Source organism: Colius striatus, chromosome 29 (genome assembly GCF_028858725.1).
Source record: "Colius striatus isolate bColStr4 chromosome 29, bColStr4.1.hap1, whole genome shotgun sequence".
Taxonomy (NCBI): Eukaryota; Metazoa; Chordata; class Aves; order Coliiformes; family Coliidae; genus Colius; species Colius striatus.
Window position 1 is genome coordinate 1855950 of NC_084787.1, and position 20513 is coordinate 1876462.

General features: G+C 57.8%; 2 protein-coding genes across 6 annotated transcripts; one reads left to right on the forward strand and one right to left on the reverse strand.

Moving 5' to 3' along the window:
- Positions 1 to 1422: 1422 nt before the first annotated feature.
- VANGL2 (VANGL planar cell polarity protein 2) lies at positions 1423 to 15724 on the forward strand. Of its 3 annotated transcripts, none has more exons than XM_062016363.1 (10): positions 1424 to 1493; positions 1986 to 2064; positions 6739 to 6933; positions 8434 to 8702; positions 8797 to 8917; positions 10628 to 11235; positions 12321 to 12457; positions 12655 to 12790; positions 13126 to 13357; positions 13626 to 15724. In XM_062016363.1, the coding sequence occupies exons 4-10, from the start codon at positions 8632 to 8634 to the stop codon at positions 13884 to 13886; spliced, it is 1566 nt and encodes a 521-aa protein (XP_061872347.1). In that variant the 5' UTR covers positions 1424 to 1493; positions 1986 to 2064; positions 6739 to 6933; positions 8434 to 8631; the 3' UTR covers positions 13887 to 15724. The 3 variants fall into 3 exon arrangements, with proteins under 3 accessions (XP_061872348.1, XP_061872347.1, XP_061872349.1); XM_062016365.1 differs by having other exon boundaries at positions 1435 to 1493; positions 1991 to 2064; XM_062016364.1 differs by lacking the exon at positions 1986 to 2064 and having other exon boundaries at positions 1423 to 1493.
- On the reverse strand, positions 15554 to 20389 carry LOC133628362 (uncharacterized). Of its 3 annotated transcripts, none has more exons than XM_062016368.1 (7): positions 20327 to 20389; positions 19043 to 19237; positions 18816 to 18917; positions 18175 to 18213; positions 18005 to 18063; positions 17751 to 17834; positions 15554 to 15812 (listed from the first exon to the last, which is right to left on the reverse strand). In XM_062016368.1, the coding sequence occupies exons 1-7, from the start codon at positions 20385 to 20387 to the stop codon at positions 15786 to 15788; spliced, it is 567 nt and encodes a 188-aa protein (XP_061872352.1). In that variant the 5' UTR covers positions 20388 to 20389; the 3' UTR covers positions 15554 to 15785. The 3 variants fall into 3 exon arrangements, with proteins under 3 accessions (XP_061872352.1, XP_061872351.1, XP_061872350.1); XM_062016367.1 differs by lacking the exon at positions 15554 to 15812 and adding an exon at positions 16410 to 17628; XM_062016366.1 differs by lacking the exon at positions 15554 to 15812 and having other exon boundaries at positions 16410 to 17834.
- Positions 20390 to 20513: the final 124 nt, after the last annotated feature.

The following is a 20513-nucleotide window of genomic DNA, read 5'->3' on the forward strand; positions in this document are numbered from 1 at the left end:
CATTTAAATCCGACCAATGGCGTGGTGCCGGCAGGGGAGCGCCGCACGCTATTGGTTATCGTAGGGAAGGGGGCGTGGCCAGCCAGTTCCCACCTTCGCCCATTGATAGAAACCGCCCGGCGGCCCCGTTTGGCTGTTCCGGGCAGGTGGCGTTCCCCCCTCCATGCTTAGGGCGGGGGGAGTCCCGTGGCTCCCGACACCCCCTTGGCGCCGGGGCTGCCGCTGCAGGGGCCTCCTGCGGAAGAAGGGAAGGGGTCCCAGGAGTGCGGGGGTTCCCTAAATGTGGAGCAGGTGTTTCATAGAGTCATAGTGTGTATCCCCCCTCCTCAGCACTCCTCTGACTGCGGGGGGGGGATGTTGCGAGGGGCCCAGGAGACCCCCCTCCCCCAGGCTCCTTCCCACGGGTCCTGGTGGCTGAGGGGATGGGACTCCTCTAAAGTGCTGAGCCCACATCCACGATCTACCCCCTCCCCGATAAGAAACACCCTCCCCCCACACACACACACCTGGTGCAGAGGCTCTACTGGGACACAGCTTCATCCTCTACCAGCCCCCCACCTTCCTGCCCGCCCCCTCAAGAGCGTGGTCTGTGGGTTCCTGCTGAGCTGATGCCTCCTTTGCCCCCACCCCTATCCCTTCTTGCTCCCTTCGGGTCCCTGGGGAGCGGGGCTGGGAGTTGGCACGGGGGGGGAGGGCTCTTCCAGACCACCCTCCCCTCCTTCCAGCCCGGTACAGGGGGGCTGTGACCTCCCCTTGCTGCGACCCAGGACACCTTTACCCCGAGGGTCACGGGTGGCCTCTGCACCCAAACACACGGAGGGGACAGAGCCAGACGTGGGTGACAGACCCAGTTTTCATGGATGGGGGGCACCTAAGTGCCGTGGGAAATCACTTGTGCACAGGCACATCCTCACCCCCCCCCCCCCCCAAACCAGCTCGACCTGGCACAAAGGTGGCAGCAGCACCCCAATGAGCCGTGTTACCCCTTGGGGTCACCTCGAGGGGGGTGAAAGCTCATCCCCCACCCCCTCCCCAGCCTCCCTATGTGACCGAGGGGGGGGTCATTTCTCTCCACGAGGGCTTCGTGGGCTCTGTGTGACCCCCTCGCTTACCCCTGAGCCCCCCTCCCTTATCCCCAAAGCCCCGGCTCCAGGGAGGATGAAGGAGGGGGGATGCAGGCGGGGGTCGCTCCCCCCGGCCCCCGCCCCAGACAATGGCCCCGGAGGGGCGCCGGGAGCTGGGAGCGGAGACAATGGGCGGCCGCGGGGGGGGGGAGCGACCGGGAACAGCGGCGGCGGGGCTGGGGGGGCCGGGCTGGGGCTGGGGGGGCCGGGACCGGCCGCTCCGCCGGGAATCGGGCTTTCCTCCGCCTCCTCCTCCTCCTCTTCCTCCTCCTCCTCCTCCTCCTCCTCCTCTGCCGCCGCAGCAGCAGCAGCAGCCCCGGGATTTCGGTGCGGGGGGGCGGGACGCGCACAAAGGTGGCGGCCGCGATGGTGAGTGCGGGATGGGGGGGTTGGAGGGGACACGCACAGCGGGGTGCGGGCATGGGGATGAGGATGATGAGGGCACTGGGGAGCGGGGCCGGGCTCGGAGGAGCCGCAGCCAGGGCCTGGGAAGCCGGGGACTTTCCTGGGCCAGCGGCCAGGCGGGGAGCGGCCGCTCGGCGAGCCCGGCTGCCGGGGCTTGGCGGGGGGCGATGGGGGTGAGGAGGGGCTGACAGGCTCCTCTCTACCCCCTCAGCGTGGAGATGGGGTAATGCGGGTGGTCTCTTGGGCGAGGGGCTGCTGAGGATGCAGCCGGGGCCCTAGGGTGGGTGATGCAGCAAGGCCGGGTGCATCCCACCCCCCTCCTCCTCCCTTCCCCTCCCCAGTTTGCACCAGTGCTTGTGGCTTCCCAGCCGCACTGAGGGCATGCTTATACTGGAGTTTACTGGCCAAGCTGCCCTGCTGTGTGGTCAACAAGCCCTTGGCCTCCTTTGTGCCCAGCACAGAGCTTCCCCACTGCCTCCAGCCCCTGTGAGCAACAGCGACGAGGGTGGGCACCTACGGGGTGGGCATGTATGGGGTGAGTATCTATGGGATGGGCAGCTATGGGATGAGCAACTATGGGGTGGGCATTTATGGGATGGGCAGCTATGGGATGAGTGGGCACCTATGGGGTGGGCACCTGTGGGATGGGCAGCCATGGGGTGGGCACCTGTGGAATGCCCACCCTGCTACCCCGCACCAGGGCTGGGTGGTTGCTCAGGCAGGGGAAGAGGGAATGTGCAAATGGACGATGCTGGTGCCAAGCCCAGGGTCTGCCCGCGGCACCAGGTCCTGCCAAAGCTCTCCCACCGGCTTCTGCCAGAGCCCCAGCCGGATCCTGAGCCGGTTTATCTCGGTCCTGGCCTGGCACAATGCCCTGAGCCAACAGGGAGTTCCCTCTGCTCCAGCTCAGCCATCGACCCTGTTTCTCTGTCTGAGGCTCAGAGGCAGAGGAGAAGGTGCAGAGTCTGGTTCCATCCTCCCCCCCCAACCCCCCCCCAGGCTTTGGTGTAATAACCAAGGAGGAGGTTAAAAAAAATAGAGAGCAAGAAAGAATGAAATAGTCTCTTCATGGAGCCTCTGGGGATGGCTGTTGCTTAATCACAGCAGTTGGGATTGTGATGGGACTGAGCTGGGCTCCAAGGCAGCCTGAGTCAGATGGGATCTGGGGCTTGTCTGTCTTGGTGCTGGGGAGGGGAAGAAGAGAGAGGGAAGCTCAGGATGAGAGAGGCTGATTTAATTAGCAGACGACTTCACTGGAGCTGGCTGTGCCTCTTGGACTGGGAAAGGGGTTGGTTTAGGGCTTGGAGGGCTCATGGGCAGCCCCCAGCCTGGAGGCAGGGCCCTGGAGATGGACACAGGGCTGAAGGTAGCGGGTGCCTTATCCCCAGTTGGAAAAGACCTTGAAGGTCATTAAATCCAACCCTTCACCTCACTGCCAAGCCCACCACTAGCCCAGAGTCCTCAGCACCTCAGCTCTCCAGGGATGGGGAAGGGAAATTGAGCTCCCTGTGCTTGCTCAGCTCACCTCACCTTCTGTGGCACCACTCAGCTGCTCCTGACGCCAGGCTGCTGTTTCCACCCTCCTGTGCCTCAAGGGTGACCATAGATTTGCCACTTCATGCCCACATCCCACTTGGAGGTGCCCCGGGGCTGGTGAGAGCAGGTGCCAGAGAGATGTGATGTGGGCAGCAGGAGGGAGACATGGCAGCATCAGATTCTCGCTGTGGGGCTGGTGATGGGCTGAGGTGTCTCAGTGCCATCCCACCTCTGCAACCAGGAATCACCAGGGTGAAGCTGCTGCTGGTGTTTCTGGGGAGCCCTGTGTGCTCCCCATGAGCTGAGGAGGGGGGTTGAGGACACAGGGTGAGGGCTGAGCTCTGGGGAGGGGGAGCTGGAGCAGGGCAGAGGGTGGTGGGCTCCTGGGAGCCCCCTGCAAGGCTGCAGTTAGGATCCTTTGCTCCCAGCTCCTTTTGCAATGCAAATACTTTTCTCTTTGCATCACATCCCTTTTGTCATGCAAATCCCTGAGGGTTTTGTCCATTTTGGGGGGAGTGGATTGTTTTTTTCTCTCCCTCTTGTTCTAGATCTCAGTCTGGTCTCGGTTTTACCTGAGTGGAGGCACACAGTGCATCCCCCTCCCCCTGTGACCTCCATCTCTCCTGGATGCTCAGGAAGGCTGAGTTTTGTCCCGCAGGCCCCCAGTGGGAGGAAACTCAGTGGGGACCCAACACTGGAGGGACTGGATGTTGCTGGGGATGTTTGTAACAGTCCCAAGTGATGGTAATTGAAGGTGGCAGGTTGGAAGGGATATTAAACCTTCTGCATCCAAGCTGACTCTGAGCAATTGGAGAGCAGAATGAGTCCCCATAGTGGGGGGAAGAGTTGGATTAAGCTCCTCAGGGTTCCCCTGGGCCTTTCCCACATCCCTCTGAAGTGCTCAGTTGTGCCAATGGACAAAAGAGTTGGAAGTTTGGGGGTTCCCCCCAGCCAAGGCTGAGGCTGGAGCAGTGGCAGAGGGGCTGAGGGAGCCACTGTGCTAGCCCAAGGGACTCAGCTGTGGAAGGGAGTGGAGCAGCCTGGCTGTGGAACCTCAACTGGGTGCTGCCTGGGGAGAAGGGAAGGGAAACTGGTGGTGACTGTGCTTCTGGGGGTGGGGGGTGCAAATGGGGAGGGGAGGAAGTGCCTTGAATTGCCTCAGTGGCCTGTCCCCAATTCCTCAGGAGATGATGCACAGTGCTGAGGGCTTGAAGAGGTGTAGTAGGGGGGGGATCAGCTTTGACCTCCCACCCCCAGCTGATGGACAACCCATTTCTCCTCCCTCCCCACCCAAGCAGGAGCACCCATGGGCTTTTCCTTTGGCCATACACCCACCTTTGTGGGTCACCCATGGGCTCCTGCTGCCAGCTGCCTCCTCCCTCTCCCCTGCATATCCTATATATCTGGTGACATATAGCCCTTGCTCTACCCGCCTCATGCCCCCTGGCAGACTGGGGAGGGGGGCAGGGGCTGGCATGGCAGCACAGTGGTAGGCAGCCAGGGAAGGTGCCTATTGTGTGGAGGCAGCAGGGCATGTTTGTGTAGCCAAGCAAGCAAATGTGCTGGGGCTGGGAGGTGCTTCCCATTCCCAGGCTGGCTTTGGAGCTGTGTCAGTGGCATCTTCACTTCTCCAAAGGTGCTGAGGGAACACAGCCACAAAAATGAGGCAGGGCTGAAGCTCACATTGGGTTTTCTGCCCATCCATAGCCAGCTGCAGACTGAGGCTTGCAGTGTGCCTGACATGGCCAAAGCAGTGCTTCCAAGCTTTCTTGGGAATACAAACAAGTGGTGGAGTCATATGTTGGGAATCCAGGACTCCAGGGGCCTCTTGGCACTCTCTGTGCCTCACTTTCCCCACTCACCACAATGCTGGTTGGGTCCAGCAGCAAAACACCTGCCCAGATGTTTCCTTCTCCTCCTCCTCAGTGGGGAGGCAGCTGTGACCAGTGTGTGAAGAGCCACCTTCCACCCCTCTCCTGACCACATGAGAGCATCGTGATTCCATGCTGGTGTTTCTCAATGGATCCAGGTCTGCAGATGGGGGTTAAGAGGAGCCTCAGTGGTGTCAATGGCTGAGCTTTGGCTTGGGAGCAGATGAGGACTCACTGATTCAATTCCAATCCTCTTGACTAGGACAGGAGTTGTTTGGCCACTGATTTCTCCCTCTGCCCTTTGCTCAAAGGGGGTTGTTTTCTCTCCAGCCAACGTTGTTTGGGTGTTGGGAGCTGTGAGTGGGGTGAGAGCTGTGCTACCCCACTCCCAGGGGCACGCTGCCTGGGTAGGGATGGGAGCAGAGGATTTCCCTCTCAGGATTTACCCTGGAGCTGAAATAAGGCAGCTTTCTCATTCAGAAAACACTTGGATCTGTTTCTCTTTTCAAACATTTGAATGCAAAAGGTGGTTTGTGTTTGAGGTTCGTGGACTCAGAGGCAGGGGAGACAGCAGCAGCCTCATCCCAGCTCTCTCTACTTTGAACCCTGTGATGTGCTCCAGCATCAAGCCCGAGAAACCATCCAGTCTGGACTTGAAGATGTCAAGAGATGGCAAATCCTCTGCCTTTTCTCCCCTGGGGAGTTTGTTCTGATGGTTAATCACCTTGCTATTAAAAATGGGAGCTTTTTCCCTCCTCATTTGCATGTGTCTGGCTTCTCCCTCCCAGCCCTCGGCGTCTCCATGGGCTCAGTGAGCTGAAGCTGCTCCTCTCCTCCTGGAGATGAGGAATCCATTTCCAGCCTCTCCACCTGAGCACTTTATGCTGCCCAACCAGCTTCCCATCCCCACCCCCCCCAAGCCTTTGCAAGGAAAAACCATCAAAACAAAACCCAATCCCTTTCTTCTCCACTGGAATGGCCAAGAGCTGCTCCAGCAGCACGAGGGAGGCTGTGGGATGGGAGGGTGAGGAGCTCCCAGATCTGATCATGAGCAGCAACGTGGCCTCGTGAGCAAGAAGCCAGTGGCAACCTGGGGGCAGCAAGACAGTGTGGGCAGCAGGGCCAGGGAGGGTCTGCTGCCCCTCTGCTCTGCCCTGGGGAGGCCTCAGCTGGAGTCCTGTGGCCAGGGCTGGGCTGCCCAGCTCAGGAGAGACAGGGAAGTGCTGCAGAGAGGCCAGTGCAGGGCTGCCAAGATGCTGAGGGGCTGCAACACATGTGTGAGGAGGAAAGGCTGCAGCCCTGGGGCTGTTGAGCCTGGGGAAGAGAAGCTTGAGCTCAAGGGGGTCTCACCAGGACTGTGTCTGTTGGTTGGGGTGGGTGAGAACCATTAAATCCACGGGCTGGTGTTGGAAAGGCCCATCTTGGTTTCAGCTGGTAACTGGGCTTTGTCTCCCCAGCAGTGCCTGGCTCTGGCTGGAGCACAGCAGCAGTGCTTGGGCTGGCTCTGTGGTACCAGGCAGGGTGCTGATGCCACATGGAGGTGCTGCTGGGACAGGTTGTGGGCTGGAAGGGGTGCTCAACCCACCCTTTCATTCCTCCTCTGCCCAGCACTCAGCTGAACTCTCACCACAGGGCTGAGGCTGAGCCAGGAGCTCTCATGGGGTGAATATCCCCAGAGGGAACAGGGTTGGGTGACCCCCCCAAGACTTTGCTGTCCCCAAAACCACATGGGGAGGGCAGATGCCACCAACCATCCCTGTGCACACAACCACCTCATCTCCTTCTCTCTTGCTTCCCACCAGCTCAACCACAGAGCCCTGAGGTACCTGCCCACCCTGTGAGCAGTCCCCCCATGCCCAGCTCCCCCCCAGCCCCCACCAGCTGGATGCCATCCCCACTGCAGGCTCAGGATGCCCCAAGTGCCTCGGTGACCACGGGCTCAGGGGCCAGCACTTGCCCACAACCAGCTCACCCTGAGCTCCTGCGGCACCTCACCGGTGAGTCCAGCCCCAGGATCAACCTTCTCATCGTGGTAATGGATCAGACTGGGGACAAACCAGTCCTCAGCCTCCCCCTGAGCTGGTGGAGGCAGCAGCCCAGGCCATTGTTCCCAGCAGAAACTCGATCTCTGCAAACAAAGCCCAGTAAAAGGGGGGTTGGCAGGAGGTTGGGGGTGGGGGGGGACACAGGGGAGTCTTTTCTCTCCCAGCCCCTTCCCCCATCACTCACTGGGGATGTCTGGGACGAGCTCCTGGCCCTGTTGCCATCTCCTAGACAACCATGGGGGAGGAAGGGGGGGAAGTTGGGAGGGGGTGGCTTTTGTTTCCATAGTGATAAATGTGTGAGCATCCAGCCTCTAGGACAAAAGGATCCCCCCCCACCACCTCCCCTTCTCATTTTTGCCTCCTGGACTCTGTCTCCCCCCTGCTCGAGGCCTTTGGAAAAGAGGCCAAAAGACATTTGGGTTTTATTTTGGTCCAAATGGCATTTCTGTGGTAACCCAGCATGGACCCAGCCCCAAACACAACCCACTGGGCAGGGAGGATTGGGGCTCTGGGGGATGCTTCATGCCCAAACCCCCACCCCCACAGCACCCTTAGGGTGAGGACAGGATTTAGCAGAGGCTCCAGCATCCCCCATGTCCTTGGCGAGACAGATTCTGGGATCCCGAACCCAGCACTGAACCCACCTTGAGAGTCCCCAGAGTCATCGAGGTGACCCAAGCTGGGACCCCAGCAGCCCCCTAAGCCTTTGCCCAAGGTATTGGTGCCATGTTGGGATCCTCACAGGCCATTTTCTTCCCAGCCCAGCAGAGACCTGACACCAGGAGCTGCCAGAAGTTGCTTCTCAGCCTGTGTGTGTGTATTTATATCCATCTGCTCCTGCCAAGGGCTGTGATGGGAGCCTGGGGTTGGCTAATAATGACGTGGCAGCACTGAGTCAGCACCTGGGGTGATGGTATCTGCACCCAACCAATCTTGCCATGGTCCATCACACCCTGAGGTGGCTCAGGCTGCCATCCTCAGAGCCACCACAGTGGCTTCTGGCAACTTGGCACCTTCCTCCATCCCCCTCCCCAAAGGCTGAGCTGGAGCGATGCTGCTCCTCGAGGAACTGGGACTCCCCTGCTGATCTCCTGGGTGTGAGATCCTGGCTCTGTGCTGAGCAACATGTCCAGGCAGAGGCAAAATATTGCCTGCACCCAATTATTCATGCTTTTATTTTATGTTGTTTTGCCTTGGCCCCCACCCCAGGCACAGTCTTGGCAGTTGGGGTTTTAATGAAAGGCTTGAACTCGACACTGAAACAGAAGCTGATGGTGTGGTGTTGTTATAAAGGGGAAGGCAGCTGTCCTGGAGCCAGCTTGGACACGGGATAAAAGAGATAATACCCCAAAGTGACCCAAATCGCTGCTCTTTGCTGAAGCCTCATCCATGGGGCAGGGCTGGGGGTGGCTGATCCCAGGGATGATCCTTTTTCCCCTTTGCCCTCTGCAGGCTCACGAGCCCTTTTCTCCTGAGAAGAGCCCAACGAAGGTGATCAAAATAGAGTCCCTCAAGGTGACAGTCGACTTCTTGAAGGTGCCCTTGGGCCTGAAGAAGCCCCCTCTGAAGGAGGCCCTGGCCTCTATCCCAGGGCCAGGGAGAGCCAAGGCTTTGGGCGCCGAGCGGCACAAGCCCCGGCGCTCTGACACCATGGACAATGAGTCCCAGTACTCGGGTTATTCCTACAAATCTGGGCACTCCCGAAGCTCCAGGAAGCACAGGTGAGGTGCCAAGTGTGTGTTTGAGGGTTTGCCCTTGGTGTTGCCATCCCTGAGCCAAGCACCTTGCAATAAACACCTTGTGTTGCTTCGCCAGGGACCGGCGGGACCGGCATCGCTCCAAGAGCCGCGAAGGGAGCCGTGGGGACAAGTCAGTGACCATCCAAGCACCTGGAGAGCCCTTGTTGGACAATGAGTCCACTCGAGGGGATGAGAGGGTGAGTTGGGCAAAGGGAAAGGACAAGGTTGGCATCTCTGCCACCACCCCTGAGGGTGGGAGCTGTGGTTGAGCTGGTTGAGCCGGTGCTGGTGCTTGGCTGCCGGCGGGGAGGGTGCGTGGGTGCAAATCAAAAGGGGGACCCGCCGCTGTCCTGGAGCTCCCCCTGGGGTGGGCACAGGCTGGCACAGAGTGAGAAACACCCTTGAGGCTCCAATCCTTAAGGGATCCACTCCCCAGGGATGTACAGCTTAGGGATTAGCTCCAGCTCCTTGCTCAGCACCCACGGGCGATGCCGCCTGAGCCGTGCCAGCCTGGCCCCTGGCACCGTCACACCCGTGAGCAGGTTGGTGTGAGGGAGGCTCCTGTGCTGCAGCCGTCCCATGAGGGTCCTGGGGGTGTCCTTTGGCATGAGGGGCAACAAGGGCAGTGCTGCTGAGCTGCCCACACTGGGTACCAGCACTGCCATGCCCTCCACACTGGTACACTTGCCCCTCACAAGCCAGTCCCTGCCTTTAATCATCTCCCAGCCACCTACACAGGCTGCTCCAGCTTCTTTTTCATCTTCCCCCACCAAGCAGTTGGTGCCAGGGTTTGTGGTAGCCAGAATACCAGTGAGTGAACCCACCTGGTCCAGTCATGGCCAGAGCAAACCCCTGGCAGTGTGGGGCAACCTGAGGACAGGCTGGAGGATGGACTGGTCCTCCCAGACCTTCTCTGCTTCCCATCCTTCCAGAAAGCCCCCAGGCTGTAGCTTTAGTTGAGGTGTTTGGAGTGAAACCACTGCCTTTGCTGCAGAAATTCAAGGGAGGGGAAAGTCAGAGTAAGATAAAGCCTGGAGTCTCATGGATGCCAAAAGACTAAACCCCCAAGTTTCAGGACTGCCAGAGTGCTGCAGAACAGAAGGTGAAAGTCTTAAGTGAGAGGCCAGACAGATGGACAGACCCAGGGCTGTGCTGGGGTGGGGATTTCAGCTCCTTCCACTCAAACTCCATGTTTATAGCTGGGAAGGAATCGAGATGGGTTGTTTCCTCACTCCTCTGGCTGGAGGAGGAGGATTCTTTGGAAGAACGGGAGATGTGGCTCGTGCTGTGAGGTGTTGGATGGCCAGACACTCCATCCCAGTGTTGGGGGGAGGCAGCACCAGGCCATGCAGCAGTGAGGGTGTGTTGGGGCAGCAGTTGGGCATGTTCCTTCTGGCCCCATTAATGAGAGGCTTTACCTGGAAGGAGGATGCTTCCCACTTCCAACAAACTTCTCTTGCTGCTGCTGGAGAGGTGGAGGAGGGCACAGAGCTGCTGACAAGGCTTTCCTGGAGAGTCTCAGCCAAACTGATGAATCCTCCTGAGCCCCAACTGGAGTCTGTGATGTCTAAATGATGATGGTGCTGGGCACCACCATAAGCTAAAGCCCAAAGTTCAGAGATGGCAAAAGCTGAAACCTCAAGGTTCAGGGATGTCCAAATGCTGCAAAACAGAAGGTGAAAGTCTGAAGTGAGAGGCCACAGATGGACAGACCCATGGCTGTGCTGGGGTGGTGCTTTGAGCTCCCTCCACTCAAACCCCCACCCACTGATGATGGAGGCTTTGGGGTTTGGTGGACGCGAGATGGGGTGTGATGGGGGATCCAGCAGCCCCCTGAGGCGCTGGAGACGAGGAGAAGGTAGAAGAGTCACCCCCTAGCCCTTTATAACCCATCATCCCTCCTTTAGGATGACAACTGGGGTGAAACCACCACGGTGGTGACTGGGACATCAGAGCACAGCATCTCCCACGATGACATCAGCAGGATCACCAAGGACATGGAGGACAGTGCCCACCTGGACTGCTCCCGGCATTTGGGCGTCTCGCTGGCGGGAGCCCTGGCTCTCCTCGCCTTCCTCACCCCTCTCACCTTCATGCTCCTGCCTCAGCTCCTTTGGAGAGAGGAATTAGAACCTTGTGGGACTCCCTGTGAGGGGCTTTTCATCTCAGTGGCCTTTAAGCTCCTCATCCTCCTGCTGGGCAGCTGGGCTTTGTTCTTCAGGCGCCCCAAAGCTTTCTTCCCTCGGATCTTCGTCTTCAGGGCTTTGCTCATGGTGCTCGTTTTCCTCCTTGTTGTCTCTTATTGGCTTTTCTATGGGGTGAGGATCTTGGATTCCAGAGACAGGAACTACCAGGGGGTGGTTCAATACTCTGTCTCGCTAGTGGATGCTCTGCTCTTCGTTCATTACCTTGCTGTGGTGTTACTGGAGCTGAGGCAGCTCCAGCCCCAGTTCACCCTCAAAGCCGTTCGCTCGGCCGATGGCACCAGCCGCTTCTACAATGTTGGGCATCTCAGGTATGAGGGGTGAGGAAGGGGTTAATGGTGTGGGTTTGGGGTGTTTTTGGGAGGGGATGGATGAGGTGTGAGTGCTCCTGGGTGGGTGCACCAGCACTGCAGTGGCTGTGGGATGGGAGGGTGAGGAGCTCCTAGATCTGGTGACCTGGCAGATGGTTGAAGCAAGGGCAGAGTCCTGCAGCTGGGGAGGAACAAGCCCAGCACCAGCCCAGGCTGGGGGTGACCTGCTGGAGAGCAGCTCCAGGAGAGGGACCTGGCAGTGCTGGGGGAGAACAAACTGACCATGAGCAGCAACGTGGCCTCATGGGCAAGAAACCAATGGCAGCCTGGCAGCAAGAGAGTGTGGGCAGCAGGGCCAGGGAGCTTGTGCTGCCCCTCTGCTCTGCCAGAGCTGGGGAGGCCTCAGCTGGAGCCAGTGCTGTGGCCAGTGCTGGGCTGCCCAGCTCAGGAGAGAGAGGAAAGTGCTGCAGAGAGGCCAGTGCAGGGCTGCCAAGGTGCTGAGGGGCTGCAACACGTGTGTGAGGAGGAAAGGCTGCAGCCCTGGGGCTGTTCAGCCAGGGGAAGAGAAGCCTGAGCTCAGGGGGACCTCAGCAATGCTGCTCAAGTGCAGGTGGGGAGAGGATGTGGCCAGGCTTTTCTCTATAGTGGCCAGTGACAGGACAAGGGATAGCTGACATCAGCTGGAGCATAAACAGTTCCACTGAAACCCAAGGAGAAAGTGCTTTGGTGCTGAAGGGAGGGAGCCCTGGCCCAGGCTGCCCAGGGAGGGTGTGGAGGCTCCTTCTCAGGAGGTTCCCAAAGCCCCCTGGACACGTTCCTGAGCCCCCTGAGCGAGGGGAACCTGCTGTAGCAGGGGGCTTGGGCTGGATGATCCCTGAAGCTCCCTTCCCACCTCCTCCATTCATGGTTTCTGTGATAAGTGTGTCTCTCTCCATGGGGTGAGGCATCATCCCCCTCAACGCCACATCCTATGTACCCATCCATCCCTCCCCATCCTGTGGCTGTGGCTACCCCATATCTTCAGTGTGGTGCTAACAAGCTCTCTGTGCCCACCCCAACCTCCCTTGGGCTGTGTTTCCCCACAGCATCCAACGAGCAGCTGTCTGGATCCTGGAGAACTATTACCACGATTTCCCAGTCTACAACCCTGCCCTCCTCAACCTGCCAAAATCCGTCCTGTCCAAGAAAATGTCGGGCTTTAAAGTCTATTCCCTTGGAGAGGGTGAGCTCCCCTTCCCTTGCTCCCTTTCGCTTCTCCTCTTGTTCTCTTTCCCTTCTCCATCCCTGTGTTCTCCCCTTTCTGGAAGCTCCTTTCACTCTGGTGAGCCCAGAGTCAGGATGGTTGTGGGGCAAAGGGTTTATCATGTGCCTCACAACCCTTAAACCCTTTTCTAACCTCATTTTTTGTTTCCCCTGCAGAAAACACAACCAACAACTCCACCAGCCAGTCCAGGGCTGTGATTGCAGCAGCTGCCAGGAGGAGGGACAACAGCCACAATGAGTATTACTACGAGGAGGCAGAACACGAGCGCAGGGTGCGGAAACGCCGCGCCAGGTAACGGGCCCCCTGCAGCACCCAGCACGCCCAGGCTGGCTCCCCTTGGGGGGGTTCCCTGAGCTCAACACCCGTGAGGACATTGGGGTTTGCTGCTAAGGGCTGCTGGGGTCAGATTCAGCCTCCTATCCCTGGAGATATCGCAAAGCTGAGGTGCTGAGGGCTGTGGGTTAGTGCTGGGCTGGGCAGGGTGAGGGCAGGGGGTGAACTGCGGGATCTTCAAGGGCTTTAACAACTTAAATGATTCTATGAGGTGGCTGTAGTGGGGCAGAAGATGTATCTCCAGGGCTGGGCACTCCCCCAGTTCCCTGGGCTTTGGCTTTTCCTCCTGCCAGGCTGGTGGTGGCAGTGGAAGAAGCCTTCACTCACATCAAACGGCTACAAGAGGAGGATCAGAAGAACCCCAGGGAGATCATGGACCCTCGGGAGGCAGCTCAGGCCATCTTTGCCTCCATGGCCAGGGCCATGCAGAAATACCTTCGTACCACCAAGCAACAGCCCTACCACACCATGGAGAGCATCCTGCAGCACCTCGAGTTCTGCATCACCCACGACATGACTCCCAAGGTGAGGGCTGAGGTGGGACAGAGCCACAGCTTTGCCTGAGGGCTTAGTCCAGAATTAAGGACTTGGGTTGAGATGGTTTACTTTCCCTTCACCATCTATGAGCTCCCTGGGAGGACAAAGGCTTGGAGAAATGCAAGTGGAACCCTATGGGAAACAGTTGCTTGGGGATGTTTTACCTGTAGGACCTGTTGAGCAGCTTGAGGCTGCAAAGCAAAGAGATTGAACCATCCAAAGATGAACCTTCCCATGTCTTTTTATCTCCTCCAAGGCTTTCCTTGAGCGGTACCTGACTGCTGGACCCACCATCCAGTACCACAAGGACCGTTGGCTGGCCAAGCAATGGACACTGGTGAGTGAGGAGCCTGTGACCAACGGCCTCAAAGATGGGCTTGTGTTTGTGCTGAAGCGCCAGGACTTCAGCCTCGTGGTGAGCACCAAGAAGATCCCGTTCTTCAAGCTCTCCGAGGAGTTTGTGGACCCCAAGTCGCACAAGTTCGTCATGAGGCTGCAGTCAGAGACCTCAGTGTGAGGTGAAGAGGGTTTGGAGAGGGGGGGGGAAAGGAGGGGAAGAGCTTCTCCCACACCTCTCTGCCTCATCCTCCCTGTCTCCACTGGGGTTCAGGGAGGCCACAGCTCCAGGGCAGAACTGCAGCAGGCGCCGGGAAGCAGCGTCAGACCCTGGCTCCATCAGCTCCCACTGGCCTTCTGCCTTGGCTTAGCCCTCATTGAGGTGGGCTTCTTCCTCCTCCTCCTTCTCCCTGAAACCCAGGTCCTTGTAGCATCCCCCCAGAAGGTGCAGCCAGCAGAGGACAGTGGCCCAGCCGGGAAGGAGTCGGTGTTTCAGTGCCATAACTCAAGGGCTAACGTGTTCTTCACCAGCACCATCGGGTCCCAAGGACCTTCTGCCTCTTTTTGTACCTGGCAACTATCCTGGCCCTGGCCTTAAACCACTGCCCAGCATCTAGGGGCTGGTTTTTAATCCTACAGACTTCTTTTTGGGATGGGGGGGGGGGATATGTCTTTTCCAAACACCTCTGTGGCTGCTATGAAAACCTCCCCTAGCATCCAAGACACGAGCTGGGATGCTCCTGGCTGCAGGAACATCCTCCTTCCCTCTCTGCTGGTGGTTTCCACCCTCAGCTCTTAACAAAACAAGTGAAAATCTGCCTTGGAAGACAAGCAGAATGGGTTTTGGTTTGGTTGAAGTAGTTTCCCTGCTCCTCAGGTGACCCCATCAGGTCTCAGGCAGCATCTCCAGGGGGTTTCCCCCCCCTACACTGGTTGGAGCTTGTGGTTGCAGGAAGAGCAGCTGCAAATGTCTCTTTGGGGCGCAATCCTTGACCCCAGCGGCAACAGGGGTGAATGAAACAAGGCTGAGTGAGGTCCTTAATTCATGTCTCATGGTGGTTCCCCTGTGCTTTCACCATCAGGGACACAAAAGCTCTTTTTTTGCCTTCCTTTGGTTTCATTTAAGGTCACAAATACCTCATGGACAGATTTCTGCTCGTTCTTCTTGAAGTTGTTTGTTGTTTCCCCTCTGGATCCTGTTGTCCAGCTATGCCAGGTTGGGGAGGGGTCTCAAAGAGGATGGGGGTGGTGATTACTGAGGGAAGGGGGTTGGTTCAGTCATAGAGCTGCCAAATTCCATCCCAGGGAAGCTGGAGGTGGTTTGGATTTGATTTGGGTTCATTTTGGCCTAAGCACTAATGAGGTTGGAGGGTTTGTTTTAGGGAGAGGGCAATGATGCCACATGTACCACCCCAAAGGAGCTGCTGAGAGCTTCCCCAGTAAGTACCAGTAAGATTCTGGAGGGTTCCATCCTCATCCAGGCACCAACTGGGGGATGGCTTCCCTGATTTCCAAGGAAGTCCCTATTTGGGGGGAGTTTTTAACCCCTCCCTGCTGCTCCCCTCATCTTCCAACCTCTCCAGGCTGAAAGACCCCCCCATCCCCAACACCCCAACCAGTGCTGCTGCCCTGGGGAACCCATTTTGGGGTGTTTTACTGCAAAAAACCTCCCACCCAGTGAGCTCAGCCAGGGAGGGGGGAGTTTCCACTTGGAATTGAAGAAGAATAAACCCTTTTTGGGTTGTTTTTGAGGGGTTTGTTGAGGGTTTGGGGAATGGTTTTGTTTTCCCTGCAGAGCCAAAACCTTGTGCATGCCTGTAGAAAGTTGTAAAGTGTAAAATTGGGTTTTAATATATAAGAAAAAAGCTCCTTTTTGGACAGTTTGCAGTGGATTGAAGCATTAAGGCAGTGGTAGGAAGTTTGGTTGTTTTTTGTTGGTTTTTCTTGTTTTTTCATAGAAGAACTAAAATTGTACAAATTTTTTTTATATATATATAAAATAAACCCTTTTGGACTTTTTTCCCCCCTCTTCCCTCTCCTCATCTTCCTGCAGCTGGTGCTTTGGGGTGAGGCAGCAGTTTTAGGGCCCTGCCCTTTGGGATAATCGCTGCAGGACAGAGGTTTGGGGTGTGGGAGGGATTCAGGGTCTTTGGGGCCAAGTGTTGTGGGGTTTGAGGGGCCAAGGGTTTGGGGTTTCTGGAGCCTCAGGGTTTGGTGTTTGTGGAACTAAGGGCTTGGAGTTTATGGGGTCCAAGGGTTTGGGGGTGAAGGGACAGGGACTTGGGGGGTTATGGGGACCAATGCTTTGGTGTTTAGAGGCCCAAAGGTTTGGAGTTTGTGAGGGCCAAAGGTTTCAGGGTGAGGGGACAAGGATTTGAGTTTGAGGGCGAAGGGCTTGGGATGAGCAGAGGACAGTCCCCAACCCCTTCTGGGAATGGTCTACAGAGTCACATCCGTACTGGCACCCACATGCACCCCCCCAAGCAGCCTGGGACCCCCTAAACTTGCTTTGTGGCCTCTCCCCAGCTCCCACCCCCACAGCAGATTCAGCTGCTTCCCTGGGCCTCAGCATCAGCCTTTCCTTTGGCTTTTCTTTGCACCTTTTCACGGGGTTTTGTCACCCACTTATACCTCCCCCCCCCTCAGCCTTTGGGGCTCCCCCTTCCCCAGCTAAACCTCCCCACACCGGGGGTGGGGTGACAGAGAGAGGGGAAATTGAGGCAGCTCAGCACAACTGCAGTGCTTGGCAGCATCACCTGCGTGGATGGGGTTCGAGGAGTTTCCTCCCACCTTGTTTTTAGGGTTCAGGGACCCTCCCCCAACTCAGGTTCTCCATTTCCCTGAGGATATTGTTGCTTCTCTCAGGGTATTTTGCCCTCTGGGGTGTTTATTTCCAGGTCTCCCCCCTGTTTTCCCCCCCCTGTGATGAGTTCAACTGTCATCTGATGAGCTGCTGCTCATTTCAGTCCTATGTGGGTTTTGAGGGGGGGGAGTTATCACTTTGTGAGTAAGAGCAGCAGGAAAATAACCCAACAGCCACCTCATCATGGAACCATCCTGAGACACAGGGAAAAAGTGACACTTGGGTTGGAGTTGAGGGGTGGTGACTGTCCTGACATTGAGCAGCCAGGGACTGAGAAGCTGGGTGAGAGTGTGGGTCTGCTGGAGGGCAGGAGGGCTCTTCAGAGGGTCCTGGGCAGGCTGGTGCATGGGCTGAGGGCAATGGGATGAGGTTGCCCAAGAAGAGGAGGCTGAGGGGAGACAGGAGCACTCTCTGCTGCTCCCTGGCAGGAGGCTGCAGTGAGCTGGGGGTTCATCTCTGCTCCTAATTGACAGAACAAGAGGAAAGGGGCTCTGGTTGCCCCAGGGGAGGTTGAGGCTGGAGCTGAGGCAGAACTGTTTCCCTGAGAGGGGTGTGAGCCCTGTGCCAGGCTGCCCAGGGAGCTGGGGCAGTGCCCAGCCCTGGGGGGACTGAGAAGACACATAGCAGAGGGCCACGGGTTAGTGGTGGGCTTGGCAGGGTGAGGCCAGGGCTTGGACTTGATGCCCTTCAAGCTCTTTTCCAGCCCAAATGATTCTCTGAAATCCTGCTTTATTGTCTTGGCGATGCCTTGAGCCCCATCCCTGCACTCAGGGCACAGCAGTAACAGCCACAGCCCACACTGGCCCCTGTCCCACGCTGGTCCCCAGTCCCACTGGGCTTTGGGCACACAGTCAAGTGTCCATAGGAAGGGATGAGGTGGCATTTGATGCTCATAGGCCCTGGTCAGGAGCATCATCCAGCTTGGTTGCCACATTATCTCTCAGGGTGACTTTGTGCTCCCTGGGGGTGTCTGGAAGCCCCTGGGTTCCACTGGGAGCTCTCAGTCAGCACTGGGCTCCTCAGAACAATGAGGATCACCAGCAGCTGGGGGAGTACCAGGCTGGAGAGAAGCAAAATCAGGTGCTGGAGGGGGTACAAATCCTCCCCAGGGACCCCCATGGGCTGGGGCTCAGCTGGCAGCACCCCCCAGGCACCAGGGCTCAGGCAATTAGGGAGAAATACCTGAGGCAGGGAGGGGTCTGGCTCACAGAAGGTGGTTTCAGTGTGTGCCAGGGCTGGGGGCTGCTCTGGGCCCTTCCTTTCCTCCTACAAGAGAGGCAACAACTGCTTGAAGGGCTGCACTGAGCATCCTCATCACCCCATGGAGTGGCAAATGGATGGGGAAACCGAGGCAGGGGCTTGCCCAAAGCCATGCAGGGGCTGCAGAGCAGCTCTCAGGCCTTGCTGGTGAGAGGATCCCAATCATCCAGCCTCACCTGGGCACTGGGGATGATGGGGGTGATGTCATGGCCAGGTTGGTCCAGGGCTCTCCAATCTGCAATGCAACAAGTCAGGATGTGACTCCCAGGGTGCTGAGACACGGTCAGTGATGGTTGAACCAAATGCCCTGAGCTCAGGGAGGGGGTTCAGGGTGGTTGCAGCTCACCTGAAGAGTCACTGATGGAGGCAGCTCGGTCCCTGCTCCCTGCAGACCAGGGCAGACACAGGAGTTACCACAGTAGGACTGCTGGGGCTGTGCCCAAAACCCAGCAAGACCCTCCTGGGAAGAGGGGAGGGATGAGCTGAGGAGCTCTGGGGTTTGTTTGTTTGGAAGGAAAAATGCCTCCAGCTTGAGATTTGTGTTGGAGAAGGAGAAACCCCAAGGGGGGTGGGCAGGAAAGGGGCAAAGCTGGCACTGGGAAAGGCAAATCAAGCAGGAAAGGGGCAAAGCTGGCACTGGGAAAGGCAAATCAAGCAGGAAAGGGAGTTTGTGGGTTAAACTTCTGCACTTTTCAAGCCAGATGTAAGCAAGGGGTTATAACTCCAACATGAGGTTAATCCATGGTCAGAGGGGTTTGTGGGGCCAAGCTCTGGCTGGTGTAAGGGCCTGATCCTTCCCCAGCACCAAGCCAGACCCACCCCCACCTTCCTGCCTCGAATTAACTGCATTTCTGTGGTTGCCTTTTGAGGATGTGGGCTGGGAGATGGCTGTGAGGTGGCTGCACCCTTTTCCTGCCAACCCAGCAAGAGAACAGAGTGAAGGGAGGGAGGATGATGATCGTGGGCGCCTCAGAGGAGGAAGCTCACCTGCCCCCTTGGTCCGTCGGTAGGTGAAGAAGAGCACGAGCAGAGCAACCAGCACAAAGATAGCAGGAGACCAGTATCTGATGGGAACAGCTGATGCTGTGGCTATGGGAAGAGGGAGGAGATGTGGAGGAAGATGCCAGGCACCATGGGAGTCTCGGGGGGGGGGGGTTAGGACCCTCCAAGGATGGTGGCACATCCCTAAGCCACATGTCTTCATGAGGACTCACAAGGCTTGTTCCTCTCTCCTGTGGGCATGGAGATGGTGATGGGCTCCTCAGTCCAAGGAGGGCTTGGTGTGGCTGTTGGCCACGTTGTCAGCTGGTGTCCATGGCCAGAGCTTGTGGTGAGGGGTCCTGTGGGCTCTGGGGTGTCATGTTGTGTGGTGCTTTGAGGAGTTGGCTCCTCTGTTTGGAGCACAAGAGCTGGGAATGAAGGTGATTCATTCACAATGATGCCTGCCCAAAGCAGAAGTGTCCCCAAGGAGCAGGGACAGAGCTGGGGAGGCTGCAACCACTGTGGTCATAGAATCACAATGGTGTGGGGTGGGAAGGGCCCTGCAGAGCTCACCCAGCCCAAGCCCCTGCTGAAGCAGGTTCCCCTCACTTAGGGAGCACAGGAACGTGTCCAGGTGGGTTTGGGAAGCTCCTGAGAAGGAGCCTCCACACCCTCCCTGGGCAGCCTGGGCCAGGGCTCCCTCACCTCAGCACCAAAGCACTGTCTCCTCATGTTTAAGTGGAACCTTTTGTGTTCCAGCTGATGTCCATTACCCTTAGTGGTCCTGCACCAGCAGCTCAGCTTCCACAGCAGCAAGGAGGCAAGGAAAGGAGGCAAAACACCAGGTAACCCACATCCCCAGAGCCCTGAGTGGCTTGAAAAGGGTGGTTGTGGGGCTGGCAGACACCAGCAGCTGCTGCCACCCCACATCCTGCTCCTGCACAACCACACTGAGACAAACCCCCACTAACGAAGATGCTGCTAATGACATCAGTGCCATGGTGAGAAAGCAATCCTAGGGCTGCCTGGAGATCATGCACAGCCACATGTTGTGCTAAGGCAGCCCTGGGGAAGCTGCCAGAGGTTGGGCAACTGTGGTGGCAGTGTGGGTGGGTGCTCTGAGGTGACAAAACAAAGTCCCCAAGCAAACCATCCCACAGCCATGACAGGGGCCAACAGCCAGGTAGCATCACTGCCACTTGGCCAGCAAAGGGCTGGGCAGGAGTAAAGGAGCCCAGGGCAAAGGTCTGAGGCACAAGTCAGTGGTGGGAGAGCTCAGGAAACACTGATTCTCCCCCTGCACATGAGCCAGACCCAAACCAAGCTATAAAACAAGCAGCCTGAGCCTTGACCCCCACGAAAGGGCCAGGTGAGCATCCTGCCCTGCACCAGAGTCCCCTTGGGAAGGCACCATAGAGTTGCACCCTCCTCCCTTCACACCACCCCTCATTCCACAGCCTCAGAGATGAAGGAGAGCTCCCAGCAGCCCCAGAACTGCCACCCCCAGCCCCACTCACCAGCTCCAGAGCAGAGCACTGCAATGCAGAGCCACCCTGTCCCGATGCCTCTGGGCTCCATCTCCCCTCTGCCCCACCCAGCCTTCCCCCCACCACTCCCCTCCTGCATTGCCTTTCCTTCCCCTTTTCTGTCCAACCAACAGCTTTCTGTAACCTCAAAGCTGTTGACACTGAGCTAGGGTGATTA